The 23,840-nt window shown below is 37.2% G+C and overlaps 1 protein-coding gene across 3 annotated transcripts in view; it reads left to right on the top strand.

Annotated features, from left to right (window-relative positions):
- TDP1 (tyrosyl-DNA phosphodiesterase-like protein) overlaps nt 1-23,840 on the top strand; it is a 43,047-nt gene that overhangs the window by 2,415 nt on the left and 16,792 nt on the right. For all 3 annotated transcript variants that reach the window (XM_090013493.1, XM_090013494.1, XM_090013495.1), the window contains exons 4-9: nt 673-909; nt 10,756-10,816; nt 12,330-12,406; nt 12,498-12,755; nt 16,978-17,067; nt 18,197-18,331. In XM_090013493.1, coding sequence (XP_089869619.1) covers nt 673-909; nt 10,756-10,816; nt 12,330-12,406; nt 12,498-12,755; nt 16,978-17,067; nt 18,197-18,331 — 858 coding nt within the window. The remainder of the gene's footprint in view (nt 1-672; nt 910-10,755; nt 10,817-12,329; nt 12,407-12,497; nt 12,756-16,977; nt 17,068-18,196; nt 18,332-23,840) is intronic.

The raw sequence follows: 23,840 nt of genomic DNA, 5'->3' as shown, positions 1-23,840 counted from the left end.
ATAACCAAGAAAGATGATCTATAGACTTGGTTTTTAACTTTCTCTCTTTGCCTTCTTTATTTTTGGATTATTCACATGTGCTAGGTTTATCTCGTTCTAGAGATAGAGCTAAGTCACTACTCCATAGTTCTTGGTAGGTGGTCTTTTCTTCTATTGACTGTAGGAAGTTTAGGTGCTTCACGTATTTAACAGCATTGAAGGTTTTATCTTCCATATGTGCATTATTTAGTATGTGTATGGCAACTCTTAAAAATATTATATGTAACTTCTCATCCTCTTATCAAGCACTTCTGTTTGTTCTAGTACATCTATATAAGGTTCTGAGGGTATTCTTTTGTTGCATTTACCTTATTTATGCCATATATTATTGCCAGGAACATGGTATATCCTCTTATCATACATGTATGTGTTAGGCTGCGTTGGTTGTTATCCATTATGCTTTTCCTCAAAGATTTATGCTTGGTTTTTAGAAGCATTGTTTTATTAGTAAATTTAATAGTTGAATTCCATGTTCATCAGTTCAGAACATTTGAATGTAATAATAACTTGGCTGAAGTCTGATTTTGTAGACGTCTGTGCAGTCATTTGTCATGGAATTCACTTTTACTTTGACATTTTAATAGCATGTGCTGTGAATCAATTGCATTTGATATGTTTTGAAACCTGATTCAGGATAATGAAGAAAGTCATAGTTCCATATGTGGGATTTCTACAACAGTTAAAGTAAAATCTGATGGATCCCCTTCTCTTAAGAGGAATCCTGGTTGTGGACATTCTGAAGGCATGGAGGGTATCGGCCATTTTAGTGTTTATGATAATAAATTGCCTTCTACATTCCAGCTTTTGAGAGTCCAAGGGCTGCCCACATGGGCAAACACCTCTACAGTTGCTCTAGATGATATCATCAAGGTAATCTATTTCCTTTTTCTGTTGTTTTCCAGATTGGATATTAAGATTAATCTGGCTTGCTGCTCAATTTTTAAAATTGAGTTGTCATGATGAAATCCGTATCTAAACTGATTATTTTTTTAGGGGAATAATTGGAATAATGTGGTGTGCATTTATGAAGTCATTGGAATGATTTGGTTTGCATTTATAAAGTCCATCAATGCATCATTTCCACTTTTGTGAAAGGATAGATAATGCCATCCTTTGGTACATCTATGGGGATTTTTGGTGTTATGTCCCTATTCCAGATAGGGAGACCTCACCTGCATCACATTTCCTAGATAATCTCATATGTAAATCCTTCATCATATGTAATCTTTTATTTTCAGTTTAGTTTAATAAGTTAGTTTTAGTTTTATTTTTTTCTTTTTGGACATTATTAGACTTATGCTTTTTGACCAAGTCTAAAAGCAAAAGTGTTTTGGACTGAACTAGACTTATGCTTTTTGGCCAAGTCAAAAAGCACAAGTCCAAGAGATCTAGTGGACATTCCAATAGCTCTAAATAGAGTCGTTGGAGTGTCAAACAGCTCTCTCTAGCTCTCCTTTAATGTGTATAAATATGGGGTAATACCCCATTGATTTGTATCCTTTTGGTTGTAGGTTTATCCTACTTAAATGAAATTATTACTCTTTTTTAGTGTTTTGGTGTGAACCCTAGAGGTTCTTGAGTGCTTGCTTTGTGTATGAACCTTTATGGTTCGTCATAGAGTGCATTCATGAAGAGGCATTTGAAGTTTGGTTGTTGATTCCATTTCCTTACATGGTATCAGAGTCGTTGGTTTGATCAATCACATTCTTTCGGTACATTGGGAAGCATGCCATTGGAGTCTTTTTGAAGAAAGCTACTTTTTCTTTGAGGTTGAGATCGTGTGGAGGCTAGAAGGCTTGAAAGAATACTAGTACTCACCATTTGTGGTAGAGTATTCTTTTCTCTACCTTCTCTTGTCAATTTTTCTTTTTCTTATAACCGTTTTCTTCCCAATATTGTAAAATGAATGACAACAATAATGTCACCATTAAGCCCATCAAGCTCTATGATTCTAATTATGTTACATGGGCTTCAATCATGAAGCATCTAATATTAGGGAAAGGCTTATGGGGATTGGTAGATCATATCGATGTAGAACCTACTTTAATCCTCACTAAAGATGAAGGGGAAAGACAAATACCTCTCACGAAGGTAGAAAGAGTCAAGACTATCTCCATTTACGAAAAAAAGTGGAAGGAATGGAGAATGGGTTATGTCAAGATCATGTCTTGGCTTATTACAAGTGTCGACATAAAGAAGGGCTCAAGTTTTGCGAAAATTGAGCATGCAAATAATGCATGAGATTACCTCAAGAGAATGTACTCTCTTGAGGATATTGCACATGTGTGCAATTTACAAATTAAAGTTAGAAATATGGTTCAAGGCGACAAGAGCATTAGAGAGTACCATAATGGCTTGGCGAAACTATAGGAAAAGTTAGTTCTTCTTGAACCAAAGTGGCATTGTCCACAAGATATTGAACTTTGTCAAAACTAAATCAGTGCACAACATTTTTTTTAGTTTATTAGTGGATTGAGATCAGAATTTGAATCCACTAAGTCTATTCTTCTTCATCGGGGATAAGTGTCTTCAATTAAAGACACGATAGAGGAATTAAGTATGGAAGAAAATAGACTCAAAAGTAGAATCTCCAAAAGTGACGACGACTCAGTTCTAGCCGTCTCAAAACCAGGAATCTATGTTAGAACCTACAACCCCCCTAATTATGGAAGAGGAAATGATTTTGAAAGAAGAAAAATCATGTTATTATTACCATGAACCTAGACATGCGAAAACTCACTGTCCAAAACTCAAGAAACCTTATGAGAAAAAAGTTGTCTCCGTCGAACCACCACAAAAATCGAGCGAACCTTCCATTGGAAGTATGTCTCTTGCACAATTGGTGGAAGCACTTGGACCTCTATTCAAGGGAGCTTCCTCATCTATCGGAGCTGCAGTCTCTTCAGTCAGCACCTCAGACCCGGGTAAACCTCTATGGCTTCTTGACTCAGGTGCTTCTTTTCATATGACTCCAAGTGCTGAGATATTATCCAAATGTCATAACTCAAACAGGTCTAAAGTTTTTATTGTTGATGGAACACCACTAGAAATTGAGGCAATATGGAATTTTGAAAAAAAATCTCAAAATTTAAAAGGATTTTATATTTCACAAATTAGGTATATTCTCAAACTAAACCTCAATCTTTTGTCGATTTTTCAATTATCTGACCATGGATATAACATTTTCTTCTCATCTCGTGATTGTCGAGTGCAGGATCACCAGTCAGGGAAGCTGATTGGGGAAGGCCATAGAGAAGGAGGCCTATACTACATGGATTTTTTAAAAATTTCCAAGAATACATTTTGTTGTAATGGTTAGAAAATAGACTTGGATCTATGTCCTAGGAGACTTGGTCACCCAAGCATATCCAAGATTCATTTCTTTCCAAATATGAAAAACTTTTGTAATTTCGAGACATTTAAATGTGAAAAATATATTCTTCAAAAAATGAAGAGATTACCCCTTTCAAGAAAATTTTTTTGTCTCTTCTCGGCCTCTTGAGTTAATACATTCAGATGTATGAGGTCTTACACCTGTCATATCAAAATGTGCTTTTTCATACTGTCATTTTTATAGATGATTTTACAAGGCATACTTGGATTTATTTTCTCAAACATAAATCTGGAATATTTTTACATTTTCAAATATTTCATAAACTGATTAAGAATCAATTTAAGAACGATAGCTCTATCTTTCGCACTAATTCAGGGGGAGAGTATCTATCAAAAGAATTTAATAATTATTTGATTTTACATGACATTTCACATCAAAGATCATGTCTCACAACAAAATGGTTTACAGAAAGAAAACATAGGCATATTATAGAAACAATAAGAACTTTACTCATTACCCATCAATTACCAATTTTTTTTGGGTCGAGGCCACTCTAATCGCTGTATATCTCATTAACAGAATGCTATCATCTTTGCTAAGCAATATTTCACCTGTTGAAAAACTTTTCAAACAAACTCCAGATTATTCAAGGTTAAGGGTATTTGACTGCAAATGTTTTGTTTTCTTCAACAAAAATGACAAACTCTCACCTCGTTCTATTCCATGTGCATTTCTTGGTTATGTAAAAAAGGTTATAGATGTCTTGATCTTAAAACTAGAAAGTTATATGTATCGCAAAATGTATCCTTAGAAAACGAAAGTTTTTTTGAAATTAAAGACCCCAGAGAAATTGATGAATATTCCTTTTTATTGGACTTAGTTCCAGAGATTAATGAAAAAGAAGTTGATCAAGAAGATCAAAATGTTGAAATAAGTACTAAATCTCATCCAAATTGTATTCAATACTTCAGATGAGGTAATCTAAAGCAACCTTGTGCTCTAGAAAAATCTACTAAAATTCAGGATCATGCAGAAACAAGATCATCTAGGGTGTCAAAAGTGTCTGAAAAGTTTGTATCTTATGAGTCTTTTTTGCCAAAGTATCTAGCATATATTGCCTTATTACATTCCTAGATAAAACCTTCTAACTATGATACTGTAAAAGAACACTCAGAATGGGTTGAAGCCATGACAATAGAGTTGAGTGCCTTAAAAAAGGCAAATACGTGGATTATTCAAGATATTCCACCAGGAAAGAAACCCATAGGATATCGTTGGGTATATAAAGTTAAAACCAAGAGTGACGACATTCTTGAACGATTTAAAGCTCGACTAGTTGCCAAAGGCTATTCCCAAGAATATGGAATTGACTATGATGAAACTTTTGCCCATGATGCTCATATAACAACAATCAGAACCTTAATTACCTTATCTTTCATTAATAGATGACCTATATTTAAGATGGATGTCAAAAATGCATTTCTAAATGGAAATCTAGCTGAATAGGTCTATATAGAACCACCACCTGGCATTAAGATTACTCAAGGAAAAGTCATTCGCTTGCATAAGACTTTGTATGGTTTTAAACAAGCCCCAAAGGCGTGGTATGATAAATTCAGTCAAGTTATGCTTCAGTTTGGTTTTCAATTTTGTCTTACTGACACAACATTGTTTATTAAGAAATCTAATGAGATATTATTATTCTTCTGCTCTATGTGGACGATATGATCATCACAGGAAGTGATAAACAGGGAGTTGACAATATCAAAAAATTTCTCAAAACAAACTTTGAAATGAGTGACTTAGGTTTCTTAAATTTTTTTCTTGGAATCGAAGTGACCTACTCTCCTAGAGGTTATTTATTGACTCAATCAAAATTTGCCCTTGATATTATTGACATGTCATGGATCACAGATGAAAAACGTGTTGACACCCCTGAAGTTGTCAATACCAAAATGAAGATTGATGATGGAGAACCACTTGAGAACCCAACACACTACATACAGCTTGTTGGGGCATTGTCTTACCTTTCCATCATAAGACTTGACATTGTATATGCTGTTGATACTGCAAGTCAATTCTAGCATGTTTCCACCAGTGTTCATATGGGAGTTGTGTTACACATTATTAGATATATTAAAACTTCTATTTTTAGAGGACTATTCTACTTTTTTCTCATTAGAACTAACTGCTTATACTTTTTAATACATCTTTCGATTATAAAAGGTTAAGGGTCATTGGATGCAAATACTTTGTCCTTATCAATAAGAATAACAAATTTTCTCTAAAAGCAATCCCTTGTGTTTTTTTTAGGTTATGGCGAAAACCAAAAAGGATATAGATGTTATGACATTGAAAGAAACAAATTGTATGTTTCTCAAAATGTCACTTTTTCTTGAAAACGAATTTGGTTTTTGCAAGGAAAAAATCCAAGAAAGTTGTGACTACTCGTTTTTTTTTACCTTGTCAAATGAACATGAATGGTGTGAAAATATTCATGACACACATGAGAGTGAAAATAAAGACGCATAATGCAAATGAGAATGTGAATGGGGGTCTTAATAATATAGACCTATCTCACAATAATATACAAATTTATGATCGACGTACCGAAGATCATCCACCATGTGTTTTAGAAAAATATTCTCAAAATCAAGAAGAAGATTCTTCTAGGCTTAGAAAATCCATAAAAATTTCAAAAGCCCCTAGTAGATTTGTATCCTATGATTCTTTTGAACCAATATATAGATCATGCCTAATGGTCATACACTCATATTCTGAACCACAATCTTATCATGAGGCTAAACATCATTTAGAATGGATTAAGGCCATGAATGTAGAATTAGAAGCTTTGAAAAAGCAAAAACTTGAAAAATCCAAACATTACCTAAAGGAAGGAAAATTATAGGAATTTAGATGGGTCTACAAGATAAAAATCAAATGCGATGAAACATTAGAACAATACAAAGCCAGGTTAGTAGCGAAGGGATGAAGTCAAGAATGTGGAATAGACTACGATGAGACGTTTGCCCCAGTTGTTTGAATGACGACTGTTAGAACTCTCATTGTTATAGCTTCGATTTAAAAATGTCCTATATTCCAAATGGATGTAAATGGTAATCTGAATGAGAAGGTTTACATGGATCCTCCACCAGGCTTGAACTTAGCACATGGGAAAACTCTTCGGTTACGCAAAGCCTTGTATGGCTTAAAACAAGCTCTCAAAACTTGGTATGATAGGTTCAATAATGTGATGATACAACTTTATTTTAAATCTTGTTTTACTGACACTGCGTTATTTGTTAAGTCTTTCAATGCAGGGATGGTGATCTTATTACTTTACGTTGATGACATGATAATCATTGAAGGTGATAAGCAGAGAGTTAATCATATCAAAGATGTGCTTAAAGCCAACTTTGATACGACAAATCTTGGCTTTTTACGGTATTTTCTTGGAATAGAAGTTGCCTACTCACCTCGTAGTTATTTTTTGTCACAAACTAAGTACGCAGCAGAGATCATTGAACGATCATGACTCTCGGATGAAAAACGGGTTGATACTGCGAAGTTCATAAATACTAAAATGAAGAAAGATGATGGTGAGTCTCTACAAGATTGAACTCCCTACTGACAAATGATCGAAGCTTTGTCTTATCTTTCTATTACTTGTCCTAATATATCTCATGCTATGTCACAGAGATTCGGCCAGACAGGTGTCGCACCCGCGTCGATGCGGGTGCGGGTGCGGCACCCGGTGCAGTCAACCCGACCCTGTGTGCGGTCAACCTGACCCTATGTGCGGTCAACCCGACCCTATGTGCGGTCAACCCGACCCTGGGTGCAGTCAACGCACCCAGGGTCATTTTGGTTCATTTTTTCTCATTTTTTGAAAACTGAGCAAAGAAATTCAAAACCCTCAATCTCATAAACCCGAGTAAAGGGAAATCTCAAAAGGCGAAACGAAACAGGAATGGGGTCGGACGAAAACACGCCAAAGAAAAGGAGAAGGATCGAAAACAGAAAAATACCTCGAGTGAGCCTATCGATGCTCATAGACAGCTGATCCTGGCTCCGCCCCACCCTCTCCGATCGATCTTTGAAAACCCTAATTAGGGTTTCCAGCATCGACAAGATCCCTCTCCCCAACAACTCGACACTTTCTTCGACCGCCTTCGTACCTGGGATGCTGCTGGGGATGACCGTATTTTTGGATTCCGTCGACGATTTTTCGGCATCGTCGGCGTGTAGGGTTTCTGAGGAAGGATTTGCGTCCATGGTGGGTAGAGTTTTCCATGGCAGAATCCCTTGGAATATTTGAATTTGCAAGGAAATAAAAAAAACAAAAAAAAAAGAAGTGAAAACACCATATTTTTTCGGAAGCACGTTAGGTCACGCTGAACATGAGCATTTTTGCTTATGCTGGCCATCCGATTTGCATTTTAAAAAGCTCAAAAGTCAACAAAACCACGTGGCATTCATCCAAAATGCAAACAGACGACCACGATGTCGACATGAGCAAAAACGCTCATGTTCAGCATGACCTGATCTGTTTCCTATTTTTTCTACGATCAGGGTGAAAATGGGTCGGGTCAGATAAGGCAAAAAGCCCAAATGATAAAAATGGCTTCAGTTTTCGGTTTTGGATATGAAAACAATTTCAGACTCGTATTGTGTGTCAGGTCGGGGTTTAGTGGGTTGGGTCTTTACCAGTTCCGGTATGAATTGAGTTAGGAAATAAATGCTCAGGTCCGTATCGGTTGGGTAGCAATTGGTTAAGATCTACACTAGTTTCGAATTTGGGTTGGGGTTCATATCTTGGCCTTCACCAACCCATGGGTCTATAACAATCAGGTAAGATCTAACCAGTTCAATCTGTCGCTTCAGATTGGATATACTTGAGTTTTGAGTCCAAACTTCAAAGTAATGTCTGGACCATAAGATTGGGTCTCTTGGGGATATAAGTGGATCGAAATCAGTTATGCGTGGTGATTACCAAACATAAATTGGATACAATATAACCGAAAATTTAGAACCAGTTAGGGAGAGGTTCAAATCCAGATCGAGTTAACTTTTTAGAGGGGACGTGAACAGGTCTGATCAAATTAGGGGCGCAAACAAATTGGCTTTGATTGGAACTCCAATTTGAATCACACTTTATTTCCAGAGACGGGTTTTTAAAATAAGATCCGAAGGGGTGTCTCGGGACCCTCACCGGGGGAACCCTCGGACCCCCTTATATATATATATATATATTGCCGCACCCCCGCACCCAAGGTTTTTGAAAGTGCCACACCCCCGCACCCGCACCCGCACCCGCACCCGCACCCGCACCCATGTGACATAGATCTCATGCTATTCATTTTGTTAGTCAATTTCAGCATGCTCCCACTACAGTGCATATGAGTACTGGAATGAGAATTGTTAGATATATTAAGAAATTCATTAATCATGGATTGTTTTTATCATCCTCTTTCTGATTAGAAGTCATTGCATAGTCTGATTCTGATTGAGGAGGGGATGTAAATGATAGACACTCAACCACTGATTTATGTGTGTTTGTAGGTCTTCTTGAAAGGAGGAAACATATTGAAATGAATTGTCGCTGTGTTCGTAAAGAATTTTCGAAGAAAACCATCACATTGCCTTACGTTCCCTCAGAGTACCAACTAGCGTACTTCTTCATTAAAGCGCTTATGTCACCTCATACATATATATATATATATATATATATATATATATATATATATATATATATATATAAACTGAAATACCCATCAGGGGTATTTCGGTCCTTTCATTAAATAGGAGTCAGCCCCTAATGAGCTGATTATTCTTCTTGTATTTTTTTGTTTTTTTTCTTTGTATTTTTTCCCTTTTTGTTTTTTCATCTTTTCATGATGGGACAACTCCATGTGACTATTGGAGCTGCCATGTGACCGTTGGGTGCAGCCCCAACAGCCACATGGGCTCCCCCCTTTTGCCATTCATTTGTATTATAAATAGGCCTCTTGTGGCCTTGTATTCTCAACTCTTTCAAGAGAGTCTATGCAATAACAAGTTATTTGACTCTTGTGTGGGTGGTGCGATTATTTAATCAAGTATTCTACTTGATTGAAGTGTGTTGTTGCATGTTTATCGAGTTGAATCCATTTCATTACATGATATTTCTTTAGATGGAAGTGTTCATAGATAATATCAAGGTTGTAAAAAGTGTATCGTAACCTGTATCTGCCAGGCTCAAAAAAGATACATATCATATCTTATCGTAAAAAAACATATTTTTGTAGAAAACCTCCAAAAATTCCAAAACAAATCAGGAAAGTTCTAAAAAAAATTCATAACACAAGAAACAATGATAAATAAAGCCATAATATCACATACCAAGCAATTATTAGCTGCATAAGACATCAAACATTCAATGATAAAGTTAATATGCTATGAATGACATGCATATCTCATAAGAAAAATAAAAATTGTGGAATAATAAACAACAAATGTAAGCTAATAAGTCATAAGATTCATAACAGTGCATGTTTACATAAACAAGAACAAAATCCCAAAGTGTTTCTCAATACTTAAAAATTTTACATAACCAAACTTTTTAAGTTCAAACAAAAATTAAGCCTTCTTCTTGCAAGAAATCAATCCCAAATCACTCTCTAAGTTCTTTAGGAGTGAACACAAATTCACCCGAAGGAGTGTTATATGTTTAAAAAAAAACGGAATTGATTACAACATAAACTGCACTAATTGTGTATCATAATGTACACCCAGTATCGCGGTGTATCGTACGATACACCTGATACAGGTATGATACACACCTGTATCGAGATACAGGTGTGTATCATATCGATCTTCCCCAAAGTAACGATATGCATCGTATCATATGATACAGTACAATACTTACAGAACTGGATAATATAGTTTTGATAGATGAGGGCATCCTCTGAATTCTGAAAATTGCACTAACAAGACAGTTAATATACAGGCAGACACTCATAAAGCAGAGAGAGAGACAGACAGACAGAGAGGTGAAAATTAATAGGTTCTAGCATGGAAATGTATGTATTTTTTCTTATTTGGTTTCCTTTATTCGAGTTTGTGAACTTATTGTACATACTGCAATCTAGTTGGATCACGTATGCAAAATCTGCCATTGTATGCAATTTGTATTTTTCTCTGACTGCATCCTTCACATCTCAAAACTTCATATTGATTGTGCTGCCTTCTTTTACGATCTAGATATTATGTTGAAATCCATTGACAATCTGACTCTAAAGTATTCATTACTGAGACAATGTCTACTATAGTTTGGTAGCTTGGGTAGCACGTATTACTTACATTATTAGGGAAATGATGTTTGTTTCTCTTATTGTTGTTAGGGAGAAGTTCTTGTTGCAATCCTTTCAAATTATATGGTGGATATTGATTGGTTGATTTCTGGTGAGTCCAAAGTTAACACTACCCACTTTCTTTTTGCTTGTGAGAAGCATTCATAGTTCAACTTCCTGCAAAAAGTTTATGGTGGAGAATATGTGAAGATTAACTTGGAAAAATTTCCAACTGAACTCCAAAATCAATTCAGTTGTTTTATCCTTTGACTTTCCTGGACTAAAAGTGGCTTTCACTCATTGTCATGTTGACTTTCATTTCATCTTTTGCAAATCCTCATATACTTGATTGAGTTTAAAAGGAAATAAAACATGTGGATCACAAAACTGCAAAATAATGTGATATAGATGCATGTATTAGGTGGCTGCAATGATAGACTAATTAAGCTTTGAACAAATTAATCGTGCTATAAAACTTTTAGCAGATGTTCCTCTAAAAAAATCCTTTAAATTTTGCATCATCTCTTTTGTCAGTTTTTTCTTTGACTGTGCTCTATTGGATGGGTGAAAGAGTTACTTTTATTACCTGATCCACATGTCAAGCCACTAGTTTTACCACTTATCATCTATGTCACACGGGTACGGGTTTAAAAAATTGTGGGTACAGGGACACAGCTATATATATGTATATATATAATTATATAATTTGTTTGGACTTTGGTTCAGGTTGGACCTAATCCATCTTGTGTGTGTGTGTGTGTGTGTATATATATATATATATAATGTGAAATGTGTTCTTTTTTTAAAGAAAGAAGCAGAGTTCTTTTTCTTTCTCTCTCCAGCACCATCAGAAGAAGAAGAGGAAGGAGAAGAAGCCAAGTACGCCTCCCCCTTCCTCCTCTCTCTCCACCACTTTCTTCCTCTCTCTCGTCGTCCTCTGTTTTTTCTTCTTCTTCTTCCTCTCTCTCGCCCTCCTTTGTTTCTTCTTCTTCCTTTCTCTCGTCCTTCTCTCTCTCTCTCTCGTCCTTCTCTCTCTCTCTCTCTCTCTCTCTCTCTCTCTCTCTCTCTCTCGGGGGGGGGGCGAGAGGGAAAACCAGAGAGTGGGAAGTAGGGAGACTGGGGGAAACAGGAGAGAGAGAGGGGGGGAAACAAGACTAGAGAGAGAGAAGGAAGACGATAGGGGGAATCAAGAAAGTGAGAGGGGTCAAAAACCCTTAAAAAACAAGGTGTGGGTCGGGTATGGGTTGGACCCGACCCAGGGTGTACCCGCACTGAGTCTGGTACCCGTACCTGTGTCGACACGGGTACGGGGTCCAATGGCGTGTCTGTGTGACATAGCTTATCATCTTCTTTTTCTTTGGGCAATTGTATCATGGTTCTTACTTGAGCCATGAAGTTGTCTTGGATGAATATTTCTTTGTTTGGTTGGTCGTGGTTGAGTTAAAGATCTGGGTATACGTCTTGTTAACTTGTCAGCATCATTCTTTCGTCTATGTCAAACCATGTTTTACTGGAAAACCTAATCCTGAGTATAAGATTTCTTAATTTATGCTAATTATATTTCTTCATGCATATCTCTGCATATATTATAGCAGTTACAATGTTTTTGTTTTATTGTTTTGCAGCCTGTCCGCTACTAAGAAAAATTCCTCATGTGTTTGTAATTCATGGAGAGAGTGATGGTACGGTGGATCATATGAAGGTGTCCAATTTTGTCCTGTTAAATGTTTCCATTTCCATATTTTCCAATGGAAAGTTCTGAGTTTCATTTTTCTTGGTATTCATTCTTCTAGAAGAATAGACCCACAAATTGGATTCTGCACAAGCCCCCACTTCCTATTGCTTATGGGACACACCATTCGAAAGCGATGCTTCTTGTTTATCCTCGAGGGGTACGGGTTGTAGTGCATACAGCAAATCTGATCTATGTTGACTGGAACAACAAGACTCAAGGGTTATGGATGCAAGACTTCCCATGGAAAGATCGTCAAGATCAGTCTAAAAATTCTCTTTTTGAAGAGGACTTAGTTGATTATCTTGAGAAACTAAAGGTACTTCGTATTTCTATTTGCCTTCTCTAGCAATATTGTAGACTATGATGATTATTTGGTTGTGACAAATAGATTGTGCATATAATTGACTTTTTGTATGAGACAAAAAAAGGGGAGACACTAAAACATGTATATATTAGCATTTAAGTTGCAAGTTGAGTTTCTTTTGAATGCATTTATTTGATTATTGTGATTATAGCGTAGTCATTTGATCACAGTCTACATGTCTTGAGATAGCTAAGGGCTGTTCCCATTTATAGGTGCACATGCTGTGAAGAAGATGAATAATTGCTTCTATATTGCAAATGAATTGACACATTACAACTAACAGGTTACTTTTTTCTTAAACTGCAACAAACTTGAGATATTGCCCTCCTTTTATTAAAATGTATATATATAATAGGTAATTTTCATCAGGGTCATTTTGGTCTTTTCATTGTTGTAATAGGATCAGCCTAGTAGGGGCTGTTTTATATTTTTTATATTTTCTTTTTCTTTTTCATATTTTGATTAATATGGCTGTTGGAGCAGCCCAATGACTAGTTGGCCTGCCTCCCTTTTCTCTCTTTTGTGGTTATAAATAAGGTTTTTTCCCCTTTGTAATTCCAATGCCTTCTAAGCATTTGTTAAGTGAATAACATATATTTTTTTATATTTCTCTCTTGTTTGGCTCTTTGTAGCTTTTGTATGCACTTTTGTGCTTTTGTATTGTCCCTTAGTGGACTTGTATTTGTGCTTGAGCACATTGTATTTCGTATTTCGTATTTCTACTTGTTTCATTCAAGGTTGCCAGTAAGGGTGGCAATCGGGTCGGGTTGGCGGGTCAGCATACCTCAACACGAACCCGACCCGTTTATTAAACGGGTCGGATGTGGCAAACACGAACCCGACCCATTTATTAAACGAGTAACCTGACCCGACACGGTTAACCCGTTTAATAAACGGGTCGGGTTCGGGTAAAAGGGTTGACCCGTTCGCCTAACCCGTTTATTAAACGCGTCAACCGGGTTGGCGGGTTGGCATACCCCTAACATGAACCCGACCTGTTTAATAAACGGGTTAGGCGGGTCGACCCGTTTACGACACGAACCCGTTTAAGCCAAACCCAAACCCGGCTAAGAAGCGGGTTGGCGGATCGTGTCAGATTTTGCCACCCCTAGTTGCCAGACTAGGAAGTGGAAGCGGGAAACTATACGGGAAGTAGAAGTGAGAAGCGATACATTTTAAAACGTATAGGAAGCAGAAAACGAGGAATAATATATATATATATATATACAACAACAACAACTACGCCTTCATTCCAAAACAATTGGGGTCGGCGATAAGAACCAAAAAAAGAAAAGCATTCTGGGTCCTCCACATGAATCCTTCTCCTCCAATCATTTTTATCCAATGCCATGTCCTCGGTGAGGTTCAAAGCATTCATATCCTTTCCTATCACCTCCATCCATGTCTTCCTAGGCCTACCCCGACCTCTTTTAACTAATATATTTTCTCATTTCTCCATCCTTCTAACTGGAGCATCATTAGGCCTTCGCCGAATATGTCCAAACCAACGTAAACGATTCTTTCTCATCTTATTTTCAATGGGTGCAACGCCTACTTTTTTACGTATCTCCTCGTTCTGAATCTTATCTTTTATTGTATTTCCACACATCCATCTCAGCATACGCATCTCAGCTACACTCATTTTTTGAATATGATGTCTCTTGGCAGCCCAACATTCCGTACGATATAGTAAAGCGGGCCTAATAGTCGTCCTATAAAACTTTCCCTTCAACCGCAATGGCATTCTACGATCGCACAACACTCCAGTTGCACTCTTCCATTTCATCCACCCAACCTTTATCCTATGATTTACATCTCCATCAATTTCTCCATACTTTTGAATGATAGATCTCAAATATTTGAAACAATCATCCACCGGTATTTCTTGCTCACCAAGCTTCACTACACTCCCATCACTACTTCGTTGCTTACTAAATCGACATTCCATGTTATCTGTCTTACTCTTACTCAACTCAAAACCTCTTGCTTCCAATGTTTGTCTCCATAATTCTAACTTAGCATTAACCCCAGCTCTAGACTCATCAATCAAAACAATATCATCAGCAAACAACATACACCACGACACATTTCCTTGAATTGATCTCGTAAGCTCATTCATCACTATAGCAAATAGGAAAGGGCTTAAAGCAGATCCTTGATGTAACCCAACCGTTATAGGAAAATTGGTTGTCACCCCTCTACAAGTGCGGACATTGGTTACTACTCCTTCATACATATCTTTAATTATACTAATGTACTTGAGAGAAACACATTTCTTCATCATTGTCCACCAGAGAACGTTCCTAGGTACTCTATCGTATGTCTTTTCCAAATCAATAAAAACCATATGCAAATCTTTGTTCCTCTCTCTATTTCTCTCAATAAGTTGTCTAAGAAGATGTATAGCTTCCATAGTTGATCTTCTAGGCATAAAACCAAATTGATTCTCCGATATCATGACAACCTTCCTCAACCTAGACTCAATCACCCTCTCCCAAAGTTTCATAGTATGACTCATGAGTTTTATACCACGATAGTTTGTGCAATCTTGTATATCACCCTTATTCTTATATAGAGGCACCAAAGTACTCATATATATATATATATATATAAGAATTGAATGGGAATCAAAATTAAACACAAATAAAAACTAAAATTAAAGTGATTAATATTAAATTTCATGATTTTTTAGTGTAAGAATTAAATTTAAATCTAAAAATGATGACTACCAATTTAGAGAGCACATGGAAGTGAGTGAGAAGATAGAGAAAACACATAAAAAACATGAAAAGTTGAGTAAGAGAACATATAAGAAGGATAGATGAAGTGTGCGGGAATTGAGGTTCTCATAAAGTTTCGGAAGTGAGGAGTATCACACTTCCAAAGCAAGTTTTTGGGAAGTGGGCTTCCCACCTATCTAAGAAGCTTCCTGTAACTCTGGTTTCATTACACCTTTTAGGTGAAGTGCAGGAGTTTGCAGAAACGTGCATATGTTTTTTACTAGAAAAAATAATGTGCATATGTTCAATATGAAGTGGAATTCCTATGTCTTTATTATGTATGTGCCTGTGGATTTATGCATGTGCTGCAAAGCAGATAGATGATTTCAATGCTAATGCAAGTAGAACGTCTCTATTGTTTAATGAGCTGAAATTGGTTCGCCTAAATTTTTTTTCCTTTTTCTTTTACTTCATATTGTTTAGTGAGCTGGATTTATTTGTATGATCGCATACAAAAGACATCTTGGTTCCATTCATTTGTTTTCCCATTCTTTCCTTGTTTAATCAAGCATACAGGTTTCTCAATTTTCTTTCTTGCATAATTCATGTTAGACTGTTGGCTGCATGTTATAAAAGTGGACGCACCCAAGATAAAAACGCTAATATAATGGATGCCATGGCTATGACTGTCTCAAAATTTCTGTTAACTGTTTTTATTTTTCTCATGTGTTCCTTTGTAATACCTACACTTGGGTACAAAAATGTTGGACTCTAGTCAAATGTTATGCTTTTTGTAGTTGTATTAGGATCCATCAAATTGATCCAGGTTGGTGAATGCGGATTCATATCTTGGATTTCTTAGACCTGAGTTTGATAAAGGCTACTTTTCTCTGATAGGCTGGATTGAGCTGGTTGAAACTGTACCCAAATTGCATACAAGGCAACGGCAATGTGTCTGTTACTGTTGGATATTCCATGTGTACATTTCATTTGAAACCCCTGGATACTATCATACAATATGTTGCAAAGTTTCAAGGGGTTAGCATAAAAGAGATAAATTGTGCATTAAAAGGGAGAGTGACATAGTTTCTCCTTAATATGTAAATGCCAAGATGCCACTTATATATTCCATTGCTGTCTAAGCCATGATTAGGTGCTATTTTATAAGATGCATAATTAATGTTTTCCATTGTCTTTTTCTTGGTTGGAACTACAGAAGTTGTCAGGGGATAATGAAACATGTCAAAGCAGTATTTCTTGATATTTCAATTCAGTTTCTTGGAATAGTTTTTTATGCCATTGGCGTCTGCATGAATTTGATTTTCAACTTCCATTTCTCTATGGTTTATTTAAAAGAAGTTTTGGCTTGGGAATACCATGGATTGTTTAGTTTGAAGTCTGAGTTATATATTCATGGAGGCTCTGAAAATCGATTTACTTTGGAATATCTGCAGTGGCCTGGTTTAAATGTCACTATTCCAGTTGTTGGCAGTGCAACTATCAGTCCATCTTTCTTCAGGAAATTTGATTTCAGCAGTGCAACGGTATGTCCTGATTCTTTGTCACTGTTGTTTCTTGTAATGATTGGAAGGAGTAAATGTTACTCTTATTTGGGGAAACAACTAAGATTTTGTTGAATGTAATGTTGCTTTTCTGGTCACATTGATGGAGGCATAAAGTGGTTAATGAAGGCATCGTGTAGAAGATGCACGCTTGGAAAACTTTGACACCAGGTCATATGTATGAGTTTTAAGATATGGATTTATCCCATATGTATGGCTTTACGAATTCACCATATCCTTTTTATTCATACTTAGATGGTTTTGCCTGTCTCTGAAATTTGTTTTGGTGATTTATTTATTTAGGTACGATACTGAGTTCCATTTATAACTTGGTGTCAACACCCTCAATCATTTACTTATAAGTTATAAAGCATATACTTGCTTAGCTGAATGAGGAGAATCCAGCATATATCTGGGTGAAGGGTCGATGTGTCATGACATTTTCAGAGAATGTCTTGGGTGGAGAATGGGTGTGGGTGTGTGACTAATATAATCATATTAGTGAACATGTTGAATACATTGTAGTTTCAACCCTAGTTTAGAACAAGTTTGTGATTGATATTTGCAGATAACAAATACAACCAAGTGATTGAATGTTCTCCTCATTGGCACATTAAAATTTCCTGTGCATCGTTCTTGTGGTAGCTGTGGTTGTGCGTTTGAGTTGAAGGAGAGTATGTATACAAGGGTGTAATAGTTTAAAAAATCCTTGGATACAAGTATTTACATTTTTCCAATACTCCTTTATCAGGGATTTCTTTAATTTCTATATGGATTCCAACTGATGTTCAGTCCATTTCTACCTTAGAAATCTGACTTTATCTTACTTTACATTTAATCTTTGAATTTGTCCTCATGTGAAGTATGAAAATTTAGTCATAGTATTTTGTTGCATTTAATTGATGTGTTTGTTCTAGATACCTTTGGTTCTACTTTTAGTGTTTTATGTAACAGAAAAAAAAACAGAACTAAATGCTTTGCCTTGCATGGTAATGATGAGATCAAGTAATATGATTTTTTTTTTCCATTTGTCAGAAAATTTACTGTGTCCATTCATGCTGAACCTTTTAAATTTAATAACTTGCACTTATCAGTAGTATCATGTTTTCAGGTCCGACTTGTTGCATCTGTTCCTGGTTATCATTCTGGGGTGAACTTAAAAAAGTGGGGTCACATGAAGCTTCGAGCTGTTTTGCAGAACTTCTTTTTTGACAAGGAATTTCAGAGGTCTCCTATTGCATATCAGGTAGGAACACATTTAACTCATGTATCTGACAGAGTTCAATTTTCATTTGTTTCTAATATTTCATTGATCTTCCTGGTGCACCCAATTATTTTGTTAAACTAAATGTTATTTGCATACACGCTCAAGATGTAAAGGGCGTTTGTGCTCTATGATTTTCATTGAATGGGTATGTATCCAATGGTTGATCAATATTTAGTACTAGAAATCCTTTAGGACCTTTGTGATGCTAGCAAAGTCTAGCCTTGAAAATTCACTATACTTGGGTAAAATCCTTGAAGAACTAGATGCCTAATTGCCTATCATTCTTTTTATATTTCTAGACTGCCTATATTTCTGATGACTAGTAATGGAGTCAGATTAATGGTCATGGCAGCCTTGTAGGTCCGAACTTTGTGCATCACAGCACCACCTTGGCAGCTATTGCTGATTGGTCATCAAAAGATGAAGGAAAAAGACATTACAAGTTGTTTTTCTAAACTCGGACGAAACTGACTGCACTCTACCTAGCTGGCACCTTGCAAGGCTGGGTACTCAAGTATTTGGAGTTAAAACAGGGAAGTCATACAATTACTTCCCCATGTCTGCATGGGCATGTGCGTGAGTCATGGATACACACAACAGAAGGCAATGAACTGATGGTCAGTTTGATCACTCACCATAGCAAGGGGTTGAATTACATAGCTGGATCAGTAGAGTAAAACCATAGTTATTATATGTATCCGTCTTGACTATATCTCAGCAAGGAAAAAAATCTTGAGAGATATAGGTTTTTGTAAAACCCCCCAAAAAAAACTTGGATTTGGATCGGATCCGGACCCGGACCCAATGGAGGCACCGCCTCCCTCGTGTCTTTTAAAGACAGCGAGGCAAAGGGGGGAGGTTTCTCGAAACCTCCTTCCCCTTTGCTCTCGCTCTCTCGTGTCTCTCTCCTCCGACCGCCTCTCTCACTCTCCTCGTGTTTGCCGACTACCAGGCCACTAGCGACGCTCGCACGCCAGCGACCCTCCCTGCGACAACCCCCAAGTACGCTTCCCTCATCCTTTTTCTCCTTTTCTTTCTGTCTCTTTCTCCCTCACTCTTTGTTTGCGCAGGGAGGGGGTTGAGCCACCTCCCTTGGTCACAAGGGAGGGGCAAAGCCCCCTCGTTGCTGCATTAAATCGCAGGGGAGGGGCAGAGCCCCTGCCTGTTACGGCAAGGGAGGGGTTGAGCCCCTCCCTGCTCCTTTTTTCATGCAGGGGAGGGTTTGAGCCCCCTCCCTACACCCTCGTTGTTCAGGGGAGGGGTTGTGACCCTCCCTGCACCTTCCAGCGATGGGGGAGGGGCGGAGCCTCCTCCTTGTACCACCCTGTATGCAAGGGAGGGGTTGAGCCCCTTCCCTCCGTACCCTTTGGCAGGGATGGAGCCAAGCCCCTCCATGTGCACTCGTTCTGCAGGGGAGGGGCCGAGCCCCTCCCTGCACCCTCAGTTTGGTGGGGGAGGGGCCAAGCCCCCTCCCTACGCCTTCTCCTTCTAGTAGGCAGGGGCGTCGCGATCATTGTCCTTTACTTTTTGTCATGTCTTTACTTTGTCATTGCGCTTTACGCCCAGGCTCTTGCTTTTGCAAATGTTTCGTTACTGCCTTGCCATTGCAGATGTCGCTCAAGTTTTCGCTCATTGCATGTGCTATAAAAGCATCTTCGTGGAAGATGCAAGAGGCATTCACCGCTCTCTCTCTAGCGACGAGATTTGAGTCGGGAGCTTAGCGATACATCCTCGTCTAAGGAGAGGGATCCCTAGCAGGGATCCTGGTTTTTCGAGTGAGCAGTCCTGTAAAGTTGACTTAGAGAATTTAGGGAGCTGCGCAAAAGTATCAAAAACTGCCCAAATTGAAGTATTTGAAAGGATGTGATTGGTTGGTTTTGTTTGTCTATTTGACATATCTCAGGTAACCTCTAATTGGGGCTTGAGCAAACTTCTTAGCGGGGGGTTCTGTTGAGAAACCTGTATTCTGTCTATCGAGGCTGATATCGAGTCATGTGAGGCATGCAAATACCACAATAGTGGATGAGATTTTAGAAAATCGCATGCCAAATGTGGCACAAGTTGTTGGTTGTTTCAAAAGATAAATAATGTCAAAAGTAAAGTTTGAGAAACATTACATCTTTATGAAACACTTTTGTTGAGGCTCCTATTGAGGAACTATACTCCTTTCATCCTAGATTACTTGTAGTCGTGCAATACACACTAGTACTGCGATGATCGGATGAGACGGTCGTGCTACCTTGAACAATGTTAAATGCACAATGCTGTGAATACATAAAAATGGGATCGCCTTCACAAGTAAGATGCTCATTTGGTCAAAAGACCAGAGCATATAGAATGAGTCATCAGTTAATTTACCCATGACGCACTCATTCGTCCTTGTGTTTCTGTCAAGGGAGATGATGGATTGGTACAAAACTTCAGTGGACAGGTTGTTAACAACCACCCCAGGGGCAAAGATTCGGCCTCCTCAGTCATTGGAGTTAGGGGAAGGGACTACCAGACATTATCCTAGGATGTAGATCACATGAACTTCTGCAGAAGTTGGATGCATCCGTTGTCAAGTACCTGCCTTTGGGGAATCCTCTCTCGGCTAAAGCCGGCCCCTTAGGAGCGGACTCAACTAGCTATTCAGGTTATTGAAAATACATGGAATAACAGACGCCCAAACTAGTCTCAGTTGTTTCTACGTTTTGCCTGCGCGTACCTGCATGTCAGTAATATTGAAACATAAAGTTTGTTCTCACTGGTTGATGGGTCATGAGACTTGCTTGTTGCGTAGTAGTTCACAGCTTACGATCAAATGAATCGTCATGTTGCGTTTGACAGTTGCACTGCTTACTTGCTTTGAACTGCTTACCTGTTTAACTGTTGATCTACTTTAAAATGCTTAGCATGCTGAATTAAATGTACTTAATTCAGTTTTCTATAATCTCTCTTGTGCACCTACTAGTTTTTCGCGAAACTAACGCATTCTATAGGTACAGGTGATGATTAAGTACACCACGGGCGATGGCGCGATTGCAAGATGGCTTCAAGATTTCTTTTTTTTTTGCTCTTAGCTCGCGTCTTGGACGTTTTTGAGTTTTGTAACGGATTTTCTTTGGGATATCCAAATTTTGTACTATTCGAGAACTTCTTTTAATGAAAGTGTCTTTTCCAAGTGTTTTGCAAGTAACATGGATTGTGAGTTTTGGTTCTTTTAGCTAACGTGCCCAAAGTTGTTAGCTTGCCTTTTTAAATTCAACAAAAGAATTATCTTCCGCTGATTTCATAAACAAACTCTGAATGGAAAGAAATTTTCTTCTAGTCTCTTGCTTGTTTTCTGAAAGGTTCGAAAGTTTGAAATTTTGGAGGGTTACAGGTTTTCTTGATAAATCTGATCTTGGGAAAATCTCGACATTTGCACAACTTGTCTATCGAAATGAAAAATGATTCCTCTGGTGAAAATCAAAGCTTGGTCATTTCATGGAAAGTCTGCCCCCCTTCAATTCATTGGTAAAAAATGCTTGGGGTGTCAAGAAAAGAAAGAAAAGGAATAAGATGATCTAATAGCATGGTTGCCTAAGTATTTGAGCTATGTGTGGCATAGGTTTGTGGACAACAATGAAGTTTTTGAAATTTTTTGTTTTTTGACATGCTCAATTTTCACTATGATCTTATATTAATGCTGGGATCCTTTTGCATTCAGAAATTATTGCATATATATAAGGGGGCTTCTATGGCGGTACTGTACCACCATAGCTTATGGTGGCACTTGATTTATATAGATCTAAGCTCTAAAAGAAAAATTTAGCCATTGGATCATGTTTAGCATATTCTATTTATTATTCCCATGTGTTAAAGTTTACTCAAATGTGATGTTTTATACCATTTTTAAACCACCCTTATTTTCATGAATTTCGTTGATTTTCACTGTCTCAAGATGGAAACATGATAAAACCTTCTAATACCCTAAATAAATCATGCTAAAGACATTTGTATGGTTAGATTTACCATTTGGTAGCTATCGTAAAGAATCCTTGCAAAGAATCAAGTTTTCAAATAACTTGATACTTCATATACTCAAGACACGATAAATGCACAGTGTTTATAAGTTTTACACCACAAAAGAAGTGCAATAAATGCACAGTATTCATAAGCTTAAGGAGACAATTCCTTACTGTAATACATAACTTCAATGGGCTCACATAGCCCTTATTTATAAGCACTTAAAAGAGTCGTTGGGCTATTCCCAACGGCTCTTAATAGAGACATTAGGAATCAGCCCAACGTTGATTGTTGTACACTGTACACAGTTGTACAGAAATATTACATAAAAAGAAAAAATAAGAAATGGAAAAAATTACAAAAATAAGAAAAAAATAAAAAGGAGGAATTACAATCATATTCAAAAACATGAATATGCGTAAAATGTAGAAATGACTAAAATACCCCTACAACTAATACAAGAAAGAAATATATATACATATATATTATCTTCTTTTATATATATAAAATATATATAGAAAATACATTGTCTTTTGAATTACAATTTAACACCCCCCCTCAAACTTAGGGCAAGATGATCGAAAGTTTGCCAAGGAGGAAATTGAACCGCGGAGCACACAAGGTTTTGGTGAAGAAATCTGCCAACTGATATTTTGAAGTTACATATGAAAGATCTATAACTCCTTTCAGATACGCTTCCCGAATATAGTGACAGTCTATCTCAATGTGTTTAGTCTGCTCATGAAAAGTATGATTTTTGGTAATGTATATTGCACTTTTGTTATCACAACATAGCTTGGTGGGCCCTTCTATTGAAATCCCCATGTCTTCTAATAGTTGATGAATCCATACAATTTCCATGGTAGTAGTCGCCATGACACGATATTCAGCTTCTGTTGAGGATAGAGACTTTTTGTTGCTTTTTACATCTTCATGAAATTAGCGAGTCTTCTAAAAACACACAAAAACCAGTGGTGGAGTGACGGTTATTTGGGTCACCTCCCCAGTCAGAGTCACTATAAGCAATCAATTTTAATTCAGAAAAAAATGATAAGAATACTGCCTTGTTTAGTATGCCCTTTATGTATCTTATAATCTGCAAGATGGCACTCATGTGAACTGATGTTGGTGTATGTTGGAACTGACTTGCAGTATGAATTGCATGAGAGATATTTGGTCTAGTAATACTCAGATACATCAAAGATCCCACAAGTTGTCTGTAGGGGGTGGGATCGGAGAGAGGAATACCATCATCAATTTTCATTTTGGCTCCTACTATAGCAGGAGTTTCACAAACCTTATCATCCGTAATACCTGATCTGTCAATAATCTTAGAAGCAAACTTAGTTTGAGATAAAAAATACCCTCTATGAGAATATGCTACTTCAATACCCAAAAAATAAGTTAAAAATCCCAAATCAGACATTTCAAACCTATCATTCAAAATTTATTTTATGCAGTGTTTTAAAACTCGCTGAGTCAACTAGTTGACTCGGCT

The sequence above is a fragment of the Nuphar pumila genome, chromosome 7 (assembly GCF_984573655.1).
Source record: "Nuphar pumila chromosome 7, dmNupPumi1.hap1.1, whole genome shotgun sequence".
Taxonomy (NCBI): Eukaryota; Viridiplantae; Streptophyta; class Magnoliopsida; order Nymphaeales; family Nymphaeaceae; genus Nuphar; species Nuphar pumila.
This window is presented reverse-complemented; position numbering and strand designations above follow the sequence as displayed.